At 37.1% G+C, this 24,731-nt stretch overlaps 2 protein-coding genes across 17 annotated transcripts in view; one reads left to right on the plus strand and one right to left on the minus strand.

Annotated features, from left to right (window-relative positions):
• The window catches only part of EIF4G3 (eukaryotic translation initiation factor 4 gamma 3), a 399,095-nt gene that overhangs the window by 48,888 nt on the left and 325,476 nt on the right, over positions 1 to 24,731 (minus strand). For 12 of the 16 annotated variants that reach the window (XM_059915394.1, XM_059915429.1, XM_059915351.1 and 9 more), the window contains 5 exons: positions 21,882 to 22,079; positions 5,020 to 5,166; positions 3,360 to 3,596; positions 2,212 to 2,316; positions 632 to 764 (listed from right to left, as the gene is read on the minus strand). In XM_059915394.1, coding sequence (XP_059771377.1) covers positions 632 to 764; positions 2,212 to 2,316; positions 3,360 to 3,596; positions 5,020 to 5,166; positions 21,882 to 22,079 — 820 coding nt within the window. Of the gene's footprint in view, positions 1 to 631; positions 765 to 2,211; positions 2,317 to 3,359; positions 3,597 to 5,019; positions 5,167 to 5,791; positions 6,504 to 12,879; positions 12,975 to 21,840; positions 22,080 to 24,731 lie in introns of those variants that run through there. The other 4 variants (XM_059915414.1, XM_059915421.1, XM_059915401.1 and 1 more) reach the window with 4 other exon arrangements.
• On the plus strand, positions 3,757 to 4,285 carry LOC132348169 (small ubiquitin-related modifier 2-like). Its single transcript, XM_059895463.1, has one exon. It carries the CDS (start codon positions 3,757 to 3,759, stop codon positions 3,991 to 3,993), a length of 237 nt encoding a protein of 78 aa, XP_059751446.1. The 3' UTR covers positions 3,994 to 4,285.

Genomic DNA, 24,731 nt, shown 5'->3' on the forward strand with positions numbered 1-24,731 from the left:
CCATTCTTCTGGGCAAACATGTTTCCATTCCTTCTGAACACTTAAATTTTACTCTTATCAGGCTTATTGATTCCTCTTTACAGTATATGTTTATTTTAATTTCATGACTAAAATTTTTCCTTCCCTTCCAAATATCATCCATCCACCAATACCCAGTTCAAGTGCCCCTTCCTCAAATAAGGATTTCCTTCAGGTTTCTACCTCTCCTTTTCTGAATTTTAACAGCCTTAGTGGAGAATACATTTCATAATTGATAGTATCTTCCATTTGCTTGAAAATGTCCCCTTTATTAGTTTTGGCTTTCCAGATAAACTGAAAGCTTTTAGAGGGAAGGAGCTATATCTTCTACTTCTTTTTACATCTCTCACCAATACTGAGTATACAGAAGATGCTCAATAAAGTCTTATTGATTACTGCCTTTGAAGTAGTCAAAGAAATCATGTTTAGTTCCTGTATTCTCTGCTTTTACTCAACAACCAGTCTCCAGGTGAAGCTGCTTCACTTACCAATCACCACTCCATTCTTTGGGTTAGTCTTTCTGCTCTCATTTCATATTTAAAAATAGAATTCTTAAACATCTATCTCTCAAAACTCCCAAGTTCTCTAATGCCTGGTGGACTCCACCCCTCACCTGGTCTTCTCTTCTCTTTGGTCATGAGTTGCTGGACCTTCCTCTGTTCTTCTTGTTCTTCTATTTTAGCTTCTTTGTGAATCTGTTCAATAGTTTTAGGCCCTTGATCTGCTCTTCGAGATACCCAATTACACTATAAAAGGAGAAAATGAAGTTATCAGCCAGATAACTAAAAATACAAAGGAAAATAAAAATACAAAGGAAAATTTTGAAAATCTGTTTTATACTTTCACTGCTGGAAAAGTATAAAATACATATAAAATCTGGTACTGTGGCAGTTTTTCATTACAGCCAAATAATTAAATTTTTCTCAATCAATCCTGAGCTACTGTATACTGAGCATTCCAATAGCTGATGGATAAAGACAGAGTGAAAGACTGGCCCAACTATCTATCTATCTATCTATCTATCTATCTTCCTTCCTACCTACCTATCTATGCATTTTATCATTTTGTATTTTTTGAAAGGAGCGAGAAGGGGAATCAACAAAGATCAGGATTCTTTGGGCTTGACTTAGTCTGGTATATTGCTGCTCAGTTCATAGCACACTCCACTGGGGCTCTAAATCGAGGATGACTAGCATTTTTCTTCCTCCCATATCAAGGTTCTGGTGTCTACACAAAATGCCACACCACTCTAAGCTTTGGTTATCCTCTCTACTAAGGACAAAACAAGTTGTCTCCTTATAGTTACACTTCTCCCTTTACTTCCCTTCCCAGCTATAGTCTCAACATCGGATACCAATATGAGTGACTGAAGGAACAGGTGGAGAAGTTTTTAACATTTATATTAGCTTGAGGCAAGAATGGCAAAAAGGTTTAAATCAGCATTCAAAATTCTGATCAACTGGTAGTGGCTTTGTTAATAAGAAGGATCCTGAGGTCACATCTCGGCTTAGGAAGATAAAGAATCGTCATCAATACTATCTGGTCTGGGTGCAGGGCAGGGAAGAGGGGGGGCCTATATTCACTTTCTCTAGCTTAGGGTCAGCTGCAGTATATTCCCTGTAGGAGTTAAAATAGGAAAAGGGAAAAGAGGTGGTAGTGGTAAAAACTATACCTGGTATAAGAAATGAGAAAAAAAAAAAAGCAGCAGAACAAGAGGGTATACAGTAAGAAAAACAGAGAGGAAAACATCAACATCTCTTTTGAGCTGGGTACAATACATAATTACCTCAGTGAATCTTCGTAACATATCTGCAAAGTAGGCAACATCACCATTTCAGAGGCTAAAATGTAAGGCTTAGGGAAGTTAAATATATTCATTTTGAACATGAGCCTTCCTGATTATTTAGCATGCTAAGACTAAATTTAAATGACCACAGTTTGAACTCAGAATGGCTGATTTCAAAACTGCAATGTGGTTTGAAAATCAGAATAAAGAAAAGAAACAAGTAACAGACAGGTAGGTGTATATGCCCTTTGTCCTTTCACATAATTCCCTCACGAAAGTTTGTCAGTTCAAGTTCTGAGAGTCAGGCAGCAAAAGCATTAAATTATTATACATGTAAATCTTAGGACATCCTCCCCAAGCCAACTCCTGAAGAGAGACTGTAGTGGTAGGCTTATTTTTCTACTTACCAGCCTTAGGTCTATCACATCCTGAAGCATGAATCGAATCCTAGATGAGGTTTTTCTTTCTTTCACAATTTTCTCCATCTGATTAAAATACTGGTCCATACGTGGCTGCAGGATACAAAATCATTAGTATTCCTGGCTGAGGAATTCAAATGTGGTTTTACCATGTAGAATTTTAAACGGTCTATAAACACAACTTATAGCCAAAAGGCCATGTGGTAGAATTTTTAATTGAACATGACACCCAAAATAAAGGCTACATATTCCAGGCAGCTGGTCACAGTCACAGGCCAACAAAATATAAATGAAAATGTCATACTGCAGCTCCTTGGAACCTTAAGAGAGGGGTGGCTGTGTCCTTTGCCACTTTCCAACCTTCTTGGCTATCAGATCAGTAAGGACAAGGGCTACACCTTAGTGATGACAAAATGTTAAGCTGGAGGAATTGAAATTTCTTATCATCACTTAGCCACCAGGCCAGCCTCAGACTTCTTACCCCTGAACTTCATTTACATGGGTGAGAAATTAACCTCAGTCTTGTATAACACACTGATATTTGCGGTTTTCTGTCATAGTCAAACATAATCCTAGCTGATTCTGATGTTATGAAACATTTCTAACATTATTTCTTTGATGCATTTCTAATTTCCCTACCCGTTATTTGGAAAGTACCACGTTATATTTGAATTATAATACTTTTAATGATTTCTTATATTATGGTTAGACAGCTCTGTCGCTAATGTTCTATTTAATTAGAACATAAACTTGAGAAAGCTATCGGGTCTTCTTTGTTTCTGTCTTACCCTCAGTCCTGGCCCTTACTAGCTTTTCTCTCCAAAATTTCTGTCCACAATTTGCTATACATACACATACAAATGACCTGTGAAACAGTCATGCAGAAAAAGGACAAGGGACAAATAATCTCAATTCATGAACTGGCTTTTATGTAATTTGGGACCTTCTTCACTTCTGACTTTAATGAAAATGTGGTAAGGAGCATGATGGCCCAACAATGACAATGAGAAGGACAGAAGAAGAAAAACAAGCAGCCTAGACTGCTGGGGCAAGATGGACACTTGTGTTCACAGCCTACTTCTTCCGCAATTGACAAAGAGTCCCTGCCGGAGGTTTCTGAGATTTGGGGTTTTTACCTTTGCTTTCTCAAAGTCCAGGTCTTTGCCAATTGTGGTGAGTAGGCGACACAGGCACTCGAGGGATTCTTCATCATGGTTCTTTAGCAGCTTCACCACACAGTCATGCATGATGGCTTCAGTCAGCATTTTGAGTTTAAAGAGTTCTCCAATGAACTTGATGTTACCAATGGATCTCCGCCGGGCTTTATCCTTAGCTTCTTCTAGTTCATCATGAAGCCTTGTCCTCTCCTCCGGCTATTGTGTAAGGAAGAATAACAGAATCTTGATGATGAAAATGGTACTGCATAATAGATGCTAAAAACATACGCTTGACTGGTGCTGCTTGTGTGCTTGTTCAGGGCAGACCTGGTACCTCTTTTGTGAAGCGGCAGCTGAGGAGACTCCAGTGCTCACCATGGCCGATGAAAAGCCCAAGGAAAGAATCAAGACGGAGAACAATGATTGTATTAATTTGAAGGTGGCAGGGCAGGATGGTTCCGTGGTGCAGTTTAATATTAACAGGCATACACCATTTAGTAAAATAATGAAAGCCTACTGTGAACGACAGGGTTTGTCAATGAGGCAGATCAGGTTCCGATTTGATGGGCAGCCAATCAATGAAACAGACACACCTGCACAGTTGGAGGTGTAGGATGAAGATGCAATTGATGTGTTCCAACAGCAGACAGGAGGTGTCTACTAAAGAGGGAACCTGCTACTTTACTCCAGAATTCTGTTCCTCCAGACCAAGAAGATGTTCTCAATCAGAAAACCGCAATTTGGTTCCACCACATCCTGACTATTACAGTATAGTTTCTCTATTCTTTCATTTTCCCCTTCCCCATTCCTTTATCGTACATAAAGTAACTGGTGTATGTGCACAAGCATATTGCATTTTTTTTTTAAACTAAATGGCCAATGGTATGTTTTGATCGACATCAAATGGAGATCGGATGGGGAAAAATACTGGTTCTGTGAAAATACCCCCTTTTCTCCATTAGTAGCATGCTCATTCAGCTCTTATCTTTATATTCCAGTAAGTTATTTTGCTCTCACTATTTAACAAAAAAAGAACAACATAAAAACTCTTGCATACCTTGTTCGATTGGAGAATTTTAATGTTTTTCATGTATCATTGTAAAACCTAGGACAATTTTATAACTTTTTTGTACGTAGCTGTTACATGTAAGGCAACCTGTCTTTAAGTAGGGATAAATTACTCTAAAAGAAATGAATCCTAGATAGTTTTCCCTTCAAGTCAAGCGTCTTGTTGTTTAAATAAACTTCTTGTTTTTAAAAAAAAATACACTTGGATTCATGGTCCTCACCCTTTCTAGGGGTCAGGGATACCCTTTGATATTTTGACAGTAACTACAGACCTACTCAGAAAACAAAACTATACCATAAGTGTGCATCCATTTCAGGAGATTTCTGGAATTTAGTGACCTTTCTGAAGTCTAGGTTCTGAATCCTTATCTTAGAAGGTTGAGTTGCTCTTACATGTGGCACTAAAAGGAATAAAGCATTCCTCTAAACACCAATACAGTATATCTCCACGTGAAGAAAAGGCCACAAGCACCTACTGAAGTAGTAGGAAGATACTGTAGCCAGCTTCCTGAAAATTCTATTTGATGATACTCGAAGTGCACAAGCACTGTCTTTCTGTGAAAATACTTACAGCACTGGCAGCCTCGAGTTCTTTCTGCTTCTTCTCAAAGACATCATCATCGGCTTTATCTTTTTCAAACTCCTTCTGGCAACGGTTCAGTAGTAGCTTCCGGAAATTCACTGTGTTACCAGGCTTGTCCGCCATGGGCACTTTCAGCTGCATCCAGATGGGAAAATGCAAAAGCGGCAAAATTACTGAAGGAAATTTAATGATTTTCTCAAAATATCTATTTTCTTTATTGTGCAAAATAACGCTGACCGAACCACAGGTAAGCATTCTACAAGATATATACAATTTAGCTTAAGGCATTTCATGTTTCAATGGTTAAGATGTTTTAAGTTTTATACAGAAAAGATACACATTCCTCTCATATAAATGTACCGTATCCTCTCTGACTGGTTGTGCCTCTAGCTGACTGAAATCCTTGTAATATTACTATAATCATGATTCTGCACTCCTCTAGACCTTTTTAACTCTGAAGGGTTATTACTTTTGTTTTTCCTCCTACTACTGTAGGTACTTTGGTTTAAAGGAAGAAATAAAAACGAAATAAAGCAGGGGAGAATTTCATGGCCATAGGAAAACTGTTAGAGGTGAGATCCTTATTCTAGAAAAAAGCAGAAGTGCGGGGACACATTTGAGGATTTTTGAGATATCTTTTCCTAAGGGGAATGTCACAACACTGTAATACTAGTATTTACTTTGACTATCAATATAGTATGTTTATTATTATTTTTTTTGATAAATTTATTTACTTTATTTATTTTTGGCTGCATTGGGTCTTCATTGCTGCACGTGGGCTTTCTCTAGTTGCGGCGAGCGGGGGCTACTCTTTGTCACCGTGCGCGGGCTTCTCATTGCAGTGGCTTCTTTTGTTGCGGAGCTCAGGCTCTAGGCACGCAGGCTACAGTAGTTGTGGCACGCAGGCTCAGCAGTTGTGGCTCGAGGGCTCTAGGGCGCAGGCTCAATAGTTGTGGCGCACGGGCTTAGTTGCTCTGTGCCATGTGGGATCTTCCTGGACCCGGGCTTGAACCCGTGTGCCCTGCATTGGCAGGCAGATCTTAACCACTGCGCCACTAGGGAAGTCCCTGTTTATTATTTCTTATGTGTCAAAAGAAAATACTAATTCTCTGAAAGTTCAGTCTAATAAATGCCCACCTTAGAAACATTCTTTTGATATACAGAAAGACTCAGGGTGGAGGGGAGGCGCCTCTTGGAGGCAAGATGCCTACAAGATTTCCATTCAAATCCAATGACAATTGCTTTCTAGTAACTGCAGTAGCTCACACCTTCAAGGTTACTTGTAACCAAACACAGAGACATTCTTATTTAGAATATAAAGAAAGTGGACTGGTACAGTGATTGACTAAAATATTCTATTTTACAGACAAAATCCCCTGAGTACCATTTTGAACAGTCATTGCTTCACATGGCAAAATGGTTTTTCTAGAATCACAGTGGCTCCCAAAGTTCTGAAATGCATGGTCTTCACCCTAGATTTAGTGGGAGAAATTGGTAAAAAATGGGACGTGTTGTATTCATACTCACAAAAGAGTTATCAACCAGAATGGACTTGGACAACTACTGATCAAGGCTGAATGGCTAGAAACTTGAGGACTGAGGACTACGATACTATAGTACAATATATTTGTGCCAGAACTGATGGCACACTCTCCAATATATTCCCAATGGATATGAAAGACCATTCAACAAGTCCAGTTCTTACCAACCTAGGGTCAAGTGTTTCATTATACTTTCTTTTCAGCAAGAAACATTAACTTAGAAAGAGGAGAAGATGATCAAATACTTTTTAGACAACCATAGAAAAGCATGTCCCTATCTCCAAATTCAGGCCACTCAAATGCTAGTGACTACAAGTCACTTCAAAGTCAGGCCTATTCTACGATCACACAAGAGTAGGTGTTAATCAGCCTTAAAGAAAAGAAATACTACACAAAAGCAAAGGTTTTTTTTCAAAGTAAAAGCCCAAAGTAGACTCTTACTATATACAACCCAGAATATACAACAACAATGCACTACAAGAAGCATATCTACAAGCAAGGTTATATATAACAGAGCACCAACATGACATAAGCTTCCAGAATAGACTGAAGGTTCTAAAAATCAGCAGTTATATCCAATTTGCTCCTGTATAGGAACACAAGTAAACCAGTCAAAAGCTTCTATCCAACTTCCTGGCATATTCACCACCATTATCTATATTAACACTAAGAACATAATAGAGTGATATGATAAAAATCACCTGGGCCATAATGAGATGTTTCCTGCATTATGGATTTACTGTGTAGAAAATGAGAAAAATGTGGATAATATGAAAATTCAAGCCACTGTCTTATGGTGAGAGGGACCAGAATTAAAATGAGTCAGAAAGGTTAAATAAATACAACTTGTGATATGTTGGTTTATAGGAACAAATAGAAATGGCATAAGGCAAAGGAGAATTTCCCTACACAAAATGTATAAATAGCTTTGCCTTTTACACCTTTTATGTAGGGAAGGCTATGTTGAAAGTGTTGGGTTAAAGATCAAAAGATTCGCTCACCTGATTTTAAACAAAGGCAATTCTTTTAACCCAAGTTCATTTCATCATCTAAAAACAAGGGAGGCACAATCCCTGTGTCTAACCTAGAGTGCAGCTTTAAGCATCCAGTGAAACAGGTTTGGGGGAAACACTTTATAAGTCACAAAGAATAAAGTTTACCTGGGGTATGGTGAACACTGAAAGTGAAAGAGCACTGGAATCTTGAGTCATAAAATCAGGATCTGGATCCCAGCTCTATACCTAATCAGTATGTAAATGTGAGCAAGTTACCTCATTAAGCCTTAGTCCCTTCATCTGCAAAAGGAGGCATTCCAGTGATTACAGATTGAGGGACATCATAAAGTAGCTGTTGAAACAGGAGCTTTGGAGATAGGCATAACCCCAGCTCTGCCATGTGACTTTGGCCAAATTAATTAGCTTCACCAAACTTCTGTTTCTTTCTAATATGGGGATAACATCTATCTCTTAGGATTGTTTGAAGGATTAAATGAGATAGTCTAAGTAAAACAAATAATAGTGCCTAGAACATAATTAAGAGTACAATAAACTAATATAGCTATATTTAAACTTGGAGCTGTATTTGACATGTTTGTAAGTAAAAATTAAGAGAAATCTATATTCTAATAACATAAATATCAAAGAAAGTATTTTAGTTAGCTCACAAAGCAATTAGGGAGAGAACCACAAAAGGCAAGAGAATTGAATATCTGCTATCCCAAAATGATGGTCATGGGACATTTCACATGTATAGGACATAAAGAACATGTGATTGTGCATAAGCTTTTTAGATATATTCACATGGAAGTATTAAAATCAAACAATCAGCAGAATGGCCACAAATCTGCAAGTACATTTGTCTCCAAATGAATGAATGTCTAGCTACACAACCCCTTAAGACTTGTTTTGGAACTTGATCTTAAGGTCCTCTGGGGATGGTTAACAGGGCTGTGGAAATATGGAAATAGGCCAGGGAGGATATATCCTCTGAGAATTGTGATGCATGGTAACTTTTTTCTTCTTAAGAGATGATAAGTTCAACAGGATTATGACATTATTAAGTCAGCATGTGTTGTCAGCTGGATGTTGGTCAGGAGACTCAGTAAAATTGGTTAGTTAGAACAGAACATGAAGAGTGGGTGTCTTAGTCTGGTAGGACTGCTATAACAAAATATTGGTTCAGCCAAAAAGTTCGTTCTGGTTTTTCTGGAACATCTTAAGGAAAAAAACCCGAGCGAAAAATTTTGACCAACCCAATACCATAGACTGGTGGCTTAAACGACAGACATTTATTTCTCACAGTTCTGGAGGCTGGAAGTCCAAGATCAAGGTGCCAGCAGATTTGGTTCTTGGGGAAGAAGGACCCTCTTCCTGGTTTACAGACATCTGCCTTCTCCTCTATCCTCATGTGTCCAAAAAGAAGTTCTAGTGCCTCTTCGTCTTCTTATAAAGGCACTAATTCCATCATGGGGCCCCACCCTTATGACCTCATCTAAAGCTAATTACCTCCCAAAGGCCCTGCCTCCTAACACCATCACACTGAGGGTTAGGGCTTCAACATATGAATTTAGAGGGAGACAAACATCCAGTCTGTAACAGTAGACAAGGTAGATGCTTGAAGGTGTGATTGTGGATAATAGCAAAAATGAAAGGTGACATGCAAGAGAGAAAAAGATCTCTCTAAACAACTGTAATTTTCTTGTTTTTTTTTTTTAATTTATTTTTTGGCTGCGTTGAGTCTTCGTTGCTGCGTGCAGGCTTTCTCTAGTTGTGGTGAGCGGGGGCTACTCTTCGTCGTGGTGCACAGGCTTCACATTGTGGTGGCTTCTCTTGTTGCAGAGCACGGGCTTCAGTAGTTGTGGCATGCGGGCTCAGTAGTTGTGGCTCACGGGCTTGGCTGCTCCGCGGCATGTGGGATCTTTCCGGACCAGGGATCGAACCTGTGTCCCCTGCATTGGCAGGCAGATTCTTAACCACTGTGCCACCAGGGAAATCCCAACAAGTATAATTTTCATCTAACAGTAGTCCGTGATCAAAACTAAGATACTAAGTGTTTCAAATGGGTTGTTTGGGAGATGATTTCTCAGGAAGTGAGGGAGTCAAGGGGGAATATTTTATAGTAAGACTGCTTGGTAAGCTAGATTCGCTGGAGAGCACCTACCTTTTCATTTTCACACAACAGTAAACTAACCATGTGACATTACATTACACTGTAAACTAACAGTGTCCATCTCATAGTGTGATGAGACCTGTCCACAATCTTGGATATGAATGCTGTCAGCATCAGGTAGTCATTTTCTTCAAGCAATAGGATTTGTACTGCTAATATATTTGTTAGTGTTGAGGGTAGATACTCCTTATCCTTAAAAGGATGAAACTCCCTGAGAATCATCAAGGGCTATCAGCTGTGTGTTAATTATAGTAGTCTAACAGGAAACTAGAAAATAGAAGGACAAGTACTGGCCTTGCTTAGCATGCTCAGGATTTTGAATGCTGTCCCAGAACATAAAGATGCTAGTGGTAACTCATGGCCCAGTAGTTATTCTGCTCGAAGCATGTTCTGGTCTGAGGTATAGTATTTGGAATGACTAGTATAATATAAACAAGTGGTACCCCCAAACTAACTCTAAAATGCAAAGTGAACAGCAATAAATCAATTGTCTGACTATAACTCATAGGTCTATGGTGACATACTATCATTTATCAGTGGTTATATCCTGACCATAGTAAATCACCACCTAAAAATGAACTTAACATAATCTGTATGTATTATGAACACATCTATCAAAATGCAGCTCTATTAGATACATGTGAAGAGGTATACAGTGCTTAGGGATACCCACAAGATTGAAAAGGGAGTGGTCAAGTTATGAAAGGGTAAGTCAATTCTCATCAATCTTTTCTTCAAAACATTTTTCATCTCTCCTCAGGTAAGTTGCACATCCTTCCTCCTCCAGTTGACTCCAGCCACTTGCTGTTGCCTGAGGCCAACTTTTCATGTCTGTAATTCCAGGCTTTATTTCTGAAGAGATTTAATTGTGTCTCCCTTGTTCTCTTAGTGTCTCTTCCTATAATCAGTCCTATCCTTCTTTTCACATCTTGCTTTAAAGCACTTAAAAAGTGGCAACATTAAAAGTCCTGGATGTGGTATAACAGGACACAGAATGCTCAAAAATATACCCTTAGTGCCACTCTCTATAGCTGAGGTATGCATGCCTGCCACAGCAGAGATAAAAAGTAACAAAAGTACGGTCTTAAGTAATACAATAAAAAGTTGTTAGTTATTCTTTCATTCATGCATCTACCCACTCACTCAAGACGTATGTCTGAGGGTCTATTATGCGCCAGGAACCATTCTAGGCACTAGGAATTTAGCAGTGGAAAAACCTAGAAAAAGTCCCTGCCCTTAGGAACTTATGTTCTAATGGAGTTCTGAGATGGGGGTTTTCTTTAAATTTTGATTAAAACAAAAGCATCTCAATTAAAATGACTAATAACCCAATTTAAAATTTTATTTAAGCACAGATTTAGATACAGGATAGCAATTTCTCTTGTCTACTCTTCTTCACTGGCCGCTCGATTCAGTACTCCTAAGAGGAGTACTGAGTTCTAGTTAAATGCCCCGCAGTTTGTGAAGGAGGTCTTGCAGGTCTCTTCAGTCATTCCTAGTTGAACTAGAGAAGCAGCAGCATACTCCAGAGGCATGGGTTACTATCTCTTATGATGCCCTTAAGCCATATGTGCCAGAAGTTTCACTCAGCAGAGCTTGGTAGAGGCAGGCAGCTGCATATATGTCTAAATAAGTGTGTCTGTGTACATAATAAATATGGCATATGCAGAGTAACTTGGTAAAACCAAAACTATTATATCAATTTCCTCTGTAAATCTAAAGAATTCCTTTCTTAAAAGCCTACCCTTTAATAAGTCATGGAAAACTGACACACAATATAATTGTATTCTCAAGCCCTCCCCTAGATAATCACTGCAAAGTAACAAAGGAGGGGCTTCCCTGGTGGCGCAGTGGTTGAGAATCCGCCTGCCAATGCAGGGGACACGGGTTCGAGCCCTGGTCTGGGAAGATCCCACATGCCACGGAGCAGCTGGGCCCGTGAGCCACAATTACTGAGCCTGCGCGTCTGGAGCCTGTGCTCCACAACAAGAGAGGCTACGCACCGCGATGAAGAGTGGCCCCCGCTTGCCACAACTAGGGAAAGCCCTCGCACAGAAACGAAGACCCAACACAGCCATAAATAAATAAATAAAATAAAATTAAAAAAAAAAAAGTAACAAAGGAGGTTTTAAATGGAGGTGTGTGATCCAGGTGAACGAGAAAGAGGCAGAAAAAAGGTTTAAAAACTACTCTGAGGGACTTCCCTGGTGGTCCAGTGGTTAGGACTCCGCACTTTCACTGCCGAGGGTGGGCGTTCAGTCCCTGGTCAGGGAACTAAATCCCACAAGCTGTGCAGCGTGGCCGAAACAAAACAAAACAAAACAACCCAGCTCTGAACAATGAAAACAAGCATTCTCTTAAATCTTAAAATCTCAACAATCTAGACCAGGTTTTCAACCTCAACACCATTAACATTTTGGGTTGGACAATTCTTTGTTGTAGGGGGGCTGTCTTGTGCACTGTAGGATGTTTAGTAGCATCCTGGGCCTTTACCCACTAATATGCCAGTAGCCATAACCAAAAATGTCTCCATACATTGCCCAAGGTCAGAACAAAACCACCCCTGAGAGTTGAAAACCACTGATATAGGCCATTGTTTGTGCTAGGGTTCTATCATTTAACATTTGAAACCTCTATATGTATAAAATTCCTACTTAGGCAATTTTCTAACTTTCATAACATAGGGATAATAAAATGGTCGTGAGGATTAAATGAGTTAGATGTAACAATTTTAGCACACATCTCAAAAAAATATTGCTATGATTCCTACTACTTGTTACTCTCCCTACTACTACTTAGGACCATGATTATGATTATGTGGGCAACTATAACTAGATTCCATTACTTCAAATGACCAACATGGATAATCCATGAAAGTGGCATAGGTCTATACATTTCTTACAACTATGAATCAGGCCAAAGACCTTGCAATTTGACCTGTGGTTGTGTCTTAGTAAAATATATTGATAAGGACAAAGAATTTACTTAAATAACTTAATGAATATAATGGATAGAAAAAGAACACCTCCCCTGGGTAATATCTTAATTTTTTAATTCATTGTCTTCAATTTCTCTCATTCTATTGGGAGGTACTGTTTATCAAACTAATAATTATGTTTAAAAAAAAAAAAAAACAAACCAAACTGCCTGTGGTCAAGAAGGTTTGGAAAACTTCGCAGAGAGTAGATCCTTCTTGTTTGATTTCACAGGAAACATCAGCACAGGAAACAGAAACTTAAAGGAAAAAAAATCTGCTTAAGCTGGCATTAGTGAAACATATACTACCATTTCAACTTTGGACAACACTGGCCCATAGACATGCCATCTGAAAGTAATCAGCTTAACTCCATTTCTTCCCTTAAAATAAAAGAGCACACATTCATGTATTCATCACTAAACTTTGCTAATACTTAGTATTTTGCCATACTTATTTTATTTATTTATTTATAAATATTTATTTATTTGGTTGCAACGGGTCTTAGTTGCGGCAGGCAGGCTCCTTACCTGTGGCTCCTTAGTTGAGGCATGGATGTGGGATCTAGTTCCCTGACCAGGGATCAAACCCAGGCCCCCTGCATTGGGAGTGCGGAGTCTTAACCACTGCGCCACCATGGAAGTCCCGCCATATTTACTTTAGATCTTTTATTTTTAAGAAACTAAACATTAAAGTTCAAGGGCCCAGAGTACTTTTTTATTTTTCACTCTATTGCTTGTTCTTTTTTTTTTTTTTCTTTTAAGGTTTAGCTTAATGAACACTGAAAGCCTCCCAGAGCCTCACTTAAATTCTCCTTTCAAAGCACTACCACCTTCCAGCCTCCACAGTTAATCCCATTACCCTATACTTTTATAATAAACACTTTCTTGCTTTTCTTTGTTTTACCATCTAGATATGCATCCCCAAACACCATGAAACCATTGTTTCATTTTTGAACTTTAAATAAACAAATCACATAGTATATATTCTTTTGGGTCTGGCTTCTTCTGCTAAAGCTTTTTCTTATTAGATCCATGCGTGCATAGTTATAGTTTGGGTTGACTGTCCTAGTATGAACATGCAACAATTTATCCATTTTACTGTTGATGGGCAGTTTCAAGTTTTGATCCATTATGAATAATGACACAAACATTTTTGTATATGTTTCTTGGCACAAAAGAAATGTATGTTTATCAGCTGGGTATATATTGATACTTAAGAATGGAAATGCTGGTTATAGCAGAAAAAATAACTTCAGCTTTTGTAGATAATGCTCACCTCTTTTCCAAAGTGGCTGTTACAATTTATATTCCCACTGGCAGTGTTTGAGAGTTCTGGTTGCTTCACATATTTGCAAACATCTGGTAAATTCAGCAATCTGGTGTTACTATGTGGTTTTTTATCTAGTTGATTAATTTTCTCACATTTATTGGTAATTTGGATAACCTCTTTGATGAAGTGTTTGTGTAAGTCTGTTGTCTATTTCAAAAATTGAGTTATTTTCTTATTGATTTCTATTAGTTTTTTAAGAAAAACTTTGATATAAGTCCTTAATTGGATTTTTGTGTTGCAATTATCTTCTCCTAACATGTGGCTTGCATTTTCACTTAACAGTGTGACACCTTTTGATGAAAAATGCTAATTTTAATGTAGTCTGATTTACCAATCTTTTCATTTGTATATGGTGACTTTTGTGTTCTAAGAAACTTGCAAATTATTGTTCTCTTTACTATCTTTTTCTTCTTGTAATTAGCTTTACTATGACTAGTTGTAAAAGCTTTCCTTTATTTTCACCCTTTAAAAAAAAAAATCATGCTTGGGGTTTGTAGGAAATCTTTTGACTTTACCATCTTTTACCCTCCCTGTAATTTTCCTTTTTCGGGGGTCTCTGTGCTTCAGCCTGGATTCTATAGACTTATCTTCTAGTTCATAATTCTTTTCTTCATCTGTGTCTCATATGCTATTAAATCTATCCACTGAGTTCTTAATTTTATTATAATATTCAGTTTTGGACTTTCTATTTGGTCCTTTTTATACTTTCTCATTCTCTATTGAAATTTTCAATCTATCTTTAACACCTTGAACATAAGCATATTCATGTATCGTCTGTGCCTGATAAAGCCAGTATCTGGGTCCCAATGTAGGGCATTTGCTTGTTGCTGGTTCTCATTCATACTGTCTTTTTTCCTTGTGTGTCTAATTATCTTTAATTGGGTGCTGGACAGTTTATTTGAAAAACTGTTCATAGAAATAATTTGAAGACTAGTATGACAGTCTCTAAAAAGAATTTTTGATTGCTTATTGCAGGTACCTAGGGGGCACTAACACTGAAATCACCATAATCCAAATTCAAGGATTGAGATGACTTTATGTTGAACTACAGTCCCTGTGAGAGTGGGTGAATTTCTTTCTTTCTTTCTTTTTTAAAATTTTTTGGCTGCGTTGGGTCTTTGTTGCTGCGTGAGGGCTTTCCCTAGTTGCGGCGAGCGGGAGCTACTCTACATTGCAGTGCGTGGGCTTCTGATTGTGGTGGCTTCTCTTGTTGTGAAGCATAGGCTCTAGGCACACGGGCTTCAGTAGTTGTGGCGCACGGGCTCTAGAGTGCAGGCTCAGTAGTTGTGGTGCACAGGCTTAGTTGCTCCATGGCATGTGGGATCCTCCTAGACCAGGGATCGAACCCGTATGCCCTGCATTGGCAGGCAGATTCTTAACCACTGCGCCACCAGGGAAGTCCCGAGAGTGGGTGAATTTCTGATTCACCCTTGTTCCAAGCATTCAGTCCTTTGGGATCCCAACCAAAAGTATAGGAGGATTTACTAGAGCCTCTTCTGCTACTCCTTTTGGTGGGCCTTCATCCAACTTTTGTGCCTGTAACCCAATGAAAGTCTATGAAAAAGAAGTTGTTCAAGACTTTTAATTGCCTCTTCTAGGGGTTTTACCAAATGTTTCACTTTTCTTCTGATTTCTACCTTTTCTAGGATCTTAGAAATTCTTTACTGTCTTTTAGCTCTCTGATACGTTTAAGATTTTTTAAAATATTGTGACCAGCTTTTCTAATTGTTATCCATAGAAAGGTGCTCTGAATCACCTAACCTGCCAATACCAGAAGCCACAACAGTTTACCTTAATCCTACTTCCTTCTTTCTCCTACCTTGAATTTAGTGTTCATTTCCGATTTGGATAATTTTATTATATATATTTAATAAATAATAATTTTATTTTGCATATTAAAAACCTTGTTAGATGGTGTCATACTATTAATTCGGCAATAAGGTTTTTCAGGTTGATCTATGCTGATACACTTGGCATTACATCATTAACTTTTTAAAAATTTATTTATTTCATTTATTTTCGGCTGCGTTAGGTCCTCGTTGCTGCACGGGCTTTCTTTAGTTGCGGCGAGCAGGGGCTACTCTTTGTCGTGGTGTGTGGACTTCTCATTGAGGTGGCTTCTCTTGTTGCGGAGCATGGGGTCTAGGTGTGTGGGCTTCAGTAGTTGTGGCTTGAGGGCTCTAGAGCGCAGGTTCAGTAGTTGTGGCACATGGGCTTAGTTGCTCTGCAGCATGTGGGATCTTCCCGGACCAGGGATCAAACTCGTGTCCCCTGTGTTGGCAGGTGGATTCTTAACCAGTGCGCCACCAGGGAAGTCCCTACATCATTAATTTTTGTTTTTCTTTTTTTGGCTGCTCCATGTGGCTTGCAGGATCTTAGTTCCCTAACCAGGAACTGAACCCGGGCCACAGCAGTGAAAGTGCCAAGTCCTAACCACTGGACCACCAGGGAATTCCTACATCATTAATTTTAACTACTGCGTGTATGTATTACTATTCAAATCCACTGACCAAATAAATTGTGGTGTATTCTTATTGTCTTCTTTAGCTTTTTTACAGTTGTTTCCTATTGTTCACTATTAAAATCAATACATAAATAAACATTCTAATATATGATTCCTAGTGCACAACTGGGAATTTCTTTGGGGTATATACCAAGAAGTGAAATTACTGGGGTATAGTATATGAACATCTTCACTGTTGTCATCCAATTACTCTCCAAAGTGATTATATTCTCTTTCTCGACACTTCAAAATGGTTTCTTTTTTCTCACTCTCATGGATGTGACTTGCATAGAACCGTATTTTATCTTGTCATTTCCCTAATAATGAATAACACTGAGTATCTTTTCTTAAGTTTATGAGCCAATGGATTTTCATTTCTATGAATTGTCCATTGTTTAATTGGGTTTTTTTTCTTACTGATTTGCTTTTTTTCCCTCCTCAATTCTGGATTCTAATATTTTGGTAGCTATATGTATTCCAAATAGATTCTCCCAGGCTGTGGCTTTATCTTTTTATTTTATTACAGCATCATTTGCTGCACCAAGGGTTATAAATTTTAACAAATTTGATATTTTTCTCCTTTATATTCATTTTGATTCTTGCCGAAGAAATTTTTCCCCACTCAAAGTTCATAAAGATAGTCTCCTTATTTTTCTCCTAAAAGATTAGCTTTTCATATTTAGATTTTCATTATTCTTATGGTTGTTTCATTTTTGTATTTGGTTTGTATTAGAAATCTATGACTATTCCCGCTGCCACCCTTAAGTAAAATAAATCACCCTTAAATAAAATAAAATAAATCTCAAAAGTAAGTTAGCTATGGTGTTAAAGTTAGGACAGTGGTCACCTTTAAGGAAGAAAGAAAGGTATGATTATATTTAGGTATGATTATTATCTACAGGGTGGTAGATGTGTTCACTTTGCTGATATAGAATGAGCTATAAACTAATGATTTGTACATTTTTCTGTATACATGTTGTAGTGGTGTGCTAAAGCTGGTTCACCCTAGTTCATGAGGGCCAATTGTTAAACAGTAATTTGTGAGTCAAGTGTCAAACTGTTGGTAGCTTAAAATTAACCATTAAGAGAGTATTTACATCATTAATTTAACAAAAACTACAAATAAGCAATTTTTCTTTTCCCAAACTGCATGTATTTCTGTTATACTACAATAAAAAAAGTGTAAAAACATATATATCCTGTGGTATATGATATAACTTTGGGGGAACTTACGCTAAAGAAGTAAAAGCTCCAGCATGTAAGAATAAATATACTACCCTCTTGCACTGTTGGTGGGAATGTAAATTGATACAGCCACTATGGAGAACAATATGGAGGTTCCTTAAAAAACTAAAAATAGAATTACCATATGACCCAGCAATCCCACTACTGGGCATATACCCAGAGAAAACCGTAATTCAAAAAGACACATGCACCCCAATGTTCATTGCAGCACTATTTACAATAGCCAGGTCATGGAAGCAACCTAAATGCCCATTGACAGATGAACAGATAAAGAAAATGTGGCACATATGTACAATGGAATATTACTCAGCCATAAAAAGGAACGAAATTGAGTCATTTGTTGAGACGTGGATGGATCTAGAGACTGTCATACAGAGTGAAGTAAGTCAGAAAGAGAAAAACAAATATCGTATATTAATGCATGTATGTGGAACCTAGAAAAATGGTACAGATGAACCGGTTTGCAGGGCAGAAGTTGAAACACAGATGTAGAGAACAAACGTATGGACACCAAAAGGGAAAACCGCGGTGGGGTGGGGATGGTGGTGTGCTGAATTGGGCTATTGGGATTGACATGTATACACTGATGTGTATAAAACTGATGCCTAATAAGAACCTGCAGTATAAACAAACAAACAAAACAACTAATACTAAACTTTCATTGGGTTATTTGTATGGAAATATGTTAATATAAATGTTTCAGACATTACATGAAATTTCTAAAAATCTTATATTAGTATGTGTATGGAAATATGTATGGAAATATGTTAATATAAATGTTTCAGACATTATATGAAATTTCTAAAAATCTTATATTTGTATTTGTATGGAAAGATGTATGGAAATATGTTAATATAAATGTTTCAGACATTACATGAAATTTCTAAAAATCTTATATGTTCTGGTATAATGTTGTAAGTAATAATCCTAGTTATTACTTTAAAATGTATATCTCAGAAATAACTAATTTTCTTGTCAACTGCATTATTATGAACTTTCATCAAATCTTTAACAGTGGTCATTTTTAAGTCTTTTGTCATTTACAGACAGTTCTCGGTGTACTCTGATGCTTTTGCAAATATGTTCCTATAAAAGGCTTTCATCTTCAAGAAATTCATGGAAAAGACTCTGACAAGTACAGGTTTCTGTTAACTGACTGTACTGCTGAACTGAATGAATAAGCATTTTCAGAACTCTAATGAAAAACTGATGAACTCATAAAAGTGCTAACAAAAGATCAAGATAAAAAAAAATTAATTACATGGGACTGAGTGAACTGATGAGGATGAGTATAATTTTTGTGACTTTCTGTCTGAATTAAAAAAAAAAAAAATTCCACAAGGACTCAGAGGCAAAGAATATACAAATCAATTTTCACTGCAAAGTAAAGGAGCTGTTACAGTGGAGGATTACTGGACTGAATATCAATATTATTTCATAGTATGAGTGTGTTTCATGTTTGGTAATTGCAATCATTGTTGCTTTTGTTGTGGTCATCCATGTACAATGCTTGGTGTCAGTCTATTTATCTCTTGTAAAAATAAATAAATTAAAAAAATATATATATACTTAGTTGTTTATTGCAGTGCTGCTTCCGGTTACAAAAAAACCTTCAAAACAAAAAACTAGAAACAACATGGGGTGGGGGCGGGGGGCAGAAGAGAGGAAAATGAATGGAAAAATTTTATGTGTGTGTGTGTGTGTGTGAGTGTGTGTGTAATGCGAAATATGCAACTACTAAAAAAGTATGAGTAAAATCTATCTGTAATGACCTAGCGGGATGCCCAAAACATACTAAGTGGAAAAAAAAGCAAAATGTAAAACCATGATATAATTCAATTAAAGCGAAAATTTTAAATATCCTCTTTACACTTATGTATATATTTTTATATGATTTTATGAATATAAAGAAAATTGTGGAAGGGTACAACCAAATCGTTCACGTTGATCGCCTTGGAAAGAAAGGAAGCTTAACTGGCTGGGGCTGCAAGTGAGGAGTATTACCTTTCTCTGTGTTTATCCCTATTTTGTTTGACTTATTCCAATAGGTGGTTGTTTTGTAATCTAAAAAAATCCAATAGTTTAAAAAATCTTATTATAAGAGGGTATATCATAACAAAAGTCCCATAAATGGTTGGCTTATCTGTGAATTCTTCCCATTCCAAACTAACTTGTATTATGCCCAGGCCTTTTCAAGGGTTATTATCAGCAAGAGTGTTCTTCTCTTAAAAAAAATTAACAACCCTTCATTGTTTGTAGCATTAAATTCAAAAATTGGTAAAGAGCACAGAAGTATGAACCAGAAGATCTGGGATCTAGTCCTAGTTCTAATTTCTGACTACATGATGTCATGGCTGTCACAATGAAAATGAGAGGCATGAGCTGAAGAATCAGTTTGCTTTCAGAAAACTGTGGTATGTTAGAAGGCAATATGGCAAGTGATGGAGTTAAATAATCCTAGATTTGAGCTCTAGCACTGCCACTTACTAGGTATGTGACCTTGGGCAAGTTATTTACCCTTTTTTAAGCCTCAGTTTCTTATTCAATAAAGTGCGGCTAATAATACTGACCTTTCAGGGTTATAAAAACTGTTAAAATGACAAATGTAAACCACCTACCCATAGCACAGCCTAGTAGGTGCTAAATAGACGGTTTCTGCTATTATAATCATCCTCATTCTATATCTAGCATTTTAAGATCTTCACAATCTTTTCCACCACCAATTTAGTTTTGAATCATTTAGGGCTTACGACACGCCAGATACTGAGCTAGGACGTTACATATGCAATCTCATTTATTTTAATTAATTTTATCAATATAATAACCTTAAATTGTATGAATTAATCTTATTTTATGTATTAAAAAATGAGGCTTAAAGAAGTTATGTAACTATTCTGAGGTTATAAACTCAGCAAATGGCAGAGTTGGAATTCAAATTTAAATTTTAAACTTAAAATTTTAAACCTAGAACTATGATACTCTGAAGTCAGTGGTTGGAATCATTATGCCATGCTTGTTGCCTTAGACTTGAGCCTGCATGGAATACGTTCTTCCTTCTCTATACTTGTACCCCCTCACCCCCTTCCATCCAGGCTGAACTCAAACTCTACTTGCTTCAGAAAAGTTTGTCATTCTCCCACGCATATAGTGATTTCTTTTTCCTTCAACTTGATTTTTCAGGCTAAACCATCCATTCAGACATCAACACACTGCAATATCACAAAATACCTTATAAGTGATTTTTTTCTTGCTAATGTTGTTTTTTTCCAATATGGATTTTTAGTCCCTTAAAGACAGAAAATGTACCTTTTCCAAGTCCCAACAGACATACCTACCTTTGACACAGGTACTCAAAAATACTGGTATAAAATGATGGAATTCTGAATTTTCATAGTGAGGCAAAATGACAATAAGTTGTGATAATTAAGAAAGAACGCAAATGTTAAAGGACACACATTTCTGATACAAGTACCTTGGTAACAGTAACAGGCAGAGAAAACACAGATGGTACATGGCAGTTTTATGACTGCAGATTAGAGGACAATGAACACTAACCAGAAGCTCTTTGGTCTCCCATTCTTTCTTGCCCTAGATTTGACAGGCTGTGGACAATGTAAAGAGAAAGAAATCTAATAGTTTCTAAGACAGTATCATCAGTTTGAAACCTTTATGACCACAACTACCCTATCACTTTTACCAAGGCTAGACTTAGAATCAAAATGTTTTTCAATTTTGAATCTAAATGTAGATGTAAGCATTTGCTTTATTTCTATAAGATGACACCCCAGGAAAAATTGGTTGTCCGTGACAAAAATTTCACAGTACAAATTTAAACCTTACTTGATCTTCCTCACATTGCATGGGACCATATCATGCCTATTTCAGTCTCTATCTCCATATTCCCTCCAGAGATGAGTAGGTATTTTTAAAAAGCAAGATTATTTTTATACAATGAGGATATTATATAAAGTACTAAAAATATATTCTCCCCTTTACTCTGCCCCATTAACACTCTGGGAAGAATGTGTAGTGAGGGGAGAATATACCTCTTGGAGATTTCTGGTTTTACTCCTTCCTCTCTTCTTACCGTTACTAGACATCGACACATGTTTGCGTAAGCCACAGAGAAACTGGGTTCGTCAATAGCCTTCTCAAAGACCAGGTCAATGACTCCTTTCAGCCGCTCCTCTGTGTCAACAGTAAGTCCTGACACTTGCTTCATCAGTTGGTTGAACATCTGTGGTGTCAATTTATTTAAGATACTTCGAACTTTTCTAAAAAGTTCCTAGAAGGACCACAAAAAAGAAAAGACCATTATATTAACTGTGACAATATGATGCTTTCTATAAGGATTAATATTTTGTTTATAATTTATAAGTGCGATTTCCTAAATTATTAACAAAGATTGTGAACTAGTCATAGAAATAATTACATCCATCTATTTTAACATCTAGTAAAAATTTACACCACCTCTTTTTCACTACGGATGAGAATTCAAGGAACTAGGTATGTTTTCCCTTCACTGGTGGGGCTATTGGTACATTTCCAAGGGCAATTTGGCAATGTGTACTGAAACTCTTAAAACTGTGAAGTGCCCTTTAAACCAGCAATTATACTTTTAGAAATTTATTCATATTTAAGGATAGGTTAAAAAAAGGTTTTAGGGGGCTTCCCTGGTGGCGCAGTGGTTGAGAATCTGCCTGCTAATGCCGGGTACACGGGTTCGAGCCCTGGTCTGGGAGGATCCCACATGCCGCGGAGCAACTAGGCCCATGAGCCACAATTACTGAGCCTGCGCATCTGGAGCCTGTGCTCCGCAACAAGAGAGGCCGCAATAGTGAAGAGGCCCGCGCACCGCGATGAGGAGTGGCCCCCGCTTGCTGCAACTAGAGGAAGCCCTCGCACAGAAACGAAGACCCAACACAGCCAAAAATAAAAATAAAAATAAATAAAGAGGCTTCCCTAAATTAAAAAAAAAAGAAAAAAAAAGAAAAGCAGCTTCATTATTAAAAAAAAAAAAAAAAGGTTTTAGCCATCATAACTTCCATCAATAACCCTTTACAGCAAATTTGTCTACATTATGGTATAACACAAATTATGGTATAAAATAGTAGGCAGGAGTCTTTTAAAACAATGTTATAGAAACCCTCATCAAATCAGAAATAGAAGTGAACTTCCTTAACTAGAAAAAGGCCATGGATAATCCTACTTAATGGTGAAAGAATGAATGCTTTCCCCCTAAGATTGGGAACAAGGCAAAAATGTCTGTTCCCACCATTCCTATTCAAAATCTTACTGGAGGTCCTATTCAGTGGAATAATGCAAAGAAAAAGAACTACAGCCCATACAGATCGTAAAGGAAGAGATAAAACTCCCTATTCACAAATGATAAGATTGTCTCCACAGAAAATCATAAGGAATCTATAAAAAGAGACACTAGAATTAATAAGTGAGTCTAGTAGGTTTGTAGAACACAAGTCAATATATAAAACTCAATTTTATTTTTATGTATTAGCAACAAACAACTAGAAATTACATTTTTTAAAAGTACAATCTACAACAGCACCAAAACCATGAAGTACTTAGATAAGAATTATCAAAATATTCATAGGAGTTGTGTGATGAAACGTACAAGTCACTGATGAAAGAAATCAAGGAGGACCAAAATAAATAGAGATCTATATCATGTTCATGTATTACAAGACTCATTATTGTTAAGTTGCCAGTTTTCTCCGAAGAGACCTACAGATTTAACACAACCGAAATAAAAATCCTAGCAGGGTTTGTTTTTTGGGGGGGGGGGGGCGGGGGAGTAGATGTCAAGAAGCTGATTTTACAATTTAAATGGAAAAACGAAAAACTAGAATAGCTTAACAATTTTGAAAAATAACAAAATGTGGAAGACTCCTACAACCTAATTTCAACATTTACTATATACATGAAGCTACTATACATAGACAGTGTGATACTGGCCAGAGGACAGACACACAGATCACTGGAACAGAATGAAAAGTCTAGAAACAGATTCATACATATGTGATGAATTGATTTTCAGCAAAGGTACAAAGGAAATTCAATGGAGAAGGGATAGTCTTTTCAACAAATGGTGCTGGAACAACTGAATATCCATAAGCAAAAAAAAAAAAAAAAAAAGAATCTTGATTCACACCTTGCATATAACATAAAAATTAACTAAAACTGGATCACAGACCAAAATGTGAAACCCAAAACTAAAAACTTCTAGAACAGAACACAGGACAAAGCTTTCTATTCTTGTATGCAAAGATTTTTTAGGTAAGACAGCAAAAGCACAATGTATGAATGAAAACACTGATAAATTGAGCATCATCGAAGTTAAAAACTTCTACTTGGCAAAAGACACTATTAAGAGAATGAAAAGACAAACCACAGACTGGGAGAAAATTTTTGCAAAATACACATTTGATAAAGGATTTATATCCAGAGTAAAAAAAAAAAACCTCTCAAAACTCAATGATAAGACAGCACAACAACCAATGAAACAGGCCAAAAGATATAAACAAAATTTTACCAAAGAAGATACACAAATGGCAAAGAAGCACATGAAAAGATGTGCTTATTCAACATATTGGTCACTTGAGAAATGCAAATTAAAACTACAATGAGATATTATCACACATCCATCAGAATGGTTAAAATTTACAGAGCAGAAAATAGTAAGTGCTGGTGAAGACTGAATTATTGAAACTCTCGTGCCTTGCCAGTAACATCCTGGAAAACAGTTTGGTATTTTCTAATAAACTTAAACCTATGTTTAGCATACAACTCACTGATCCCATAGCTAGGAATCTACCCCAAAGAAACAAAAACATATGTTCACACAAATCCTATATGTGAATGTTCATAGCAATTTTATTCATAACTGCTAAAACCTGGAAACTGTTTACCCTGTGAATGG

Source organism: Balaenoptera ricei, chromosome 1 (genome assembly GCF_028023285.1).
Source record: "Balaenoptera ricei isolate mBalRic1 chromosome 1, mBalRic1.hap2, whole genome shotgun sequence".
NCBI classification, from domain to species: domain Eukaryota; kingdom Metazoa; phylum Chordata; class Mammalia; order Artiodactyla; family Balaenopteridae; genus Balaenoptera; species Balaenoptera ricei.

Excerpts from the sequence above, each read along its gene's own strand:
- LOC132348169 (XM_059895463.1), top strand. The coding sequence starts at position 3,757 with ATGGCCGATGAAAAGCCCAAGGAAAGAATCAAGACGGAGAACAATGAT.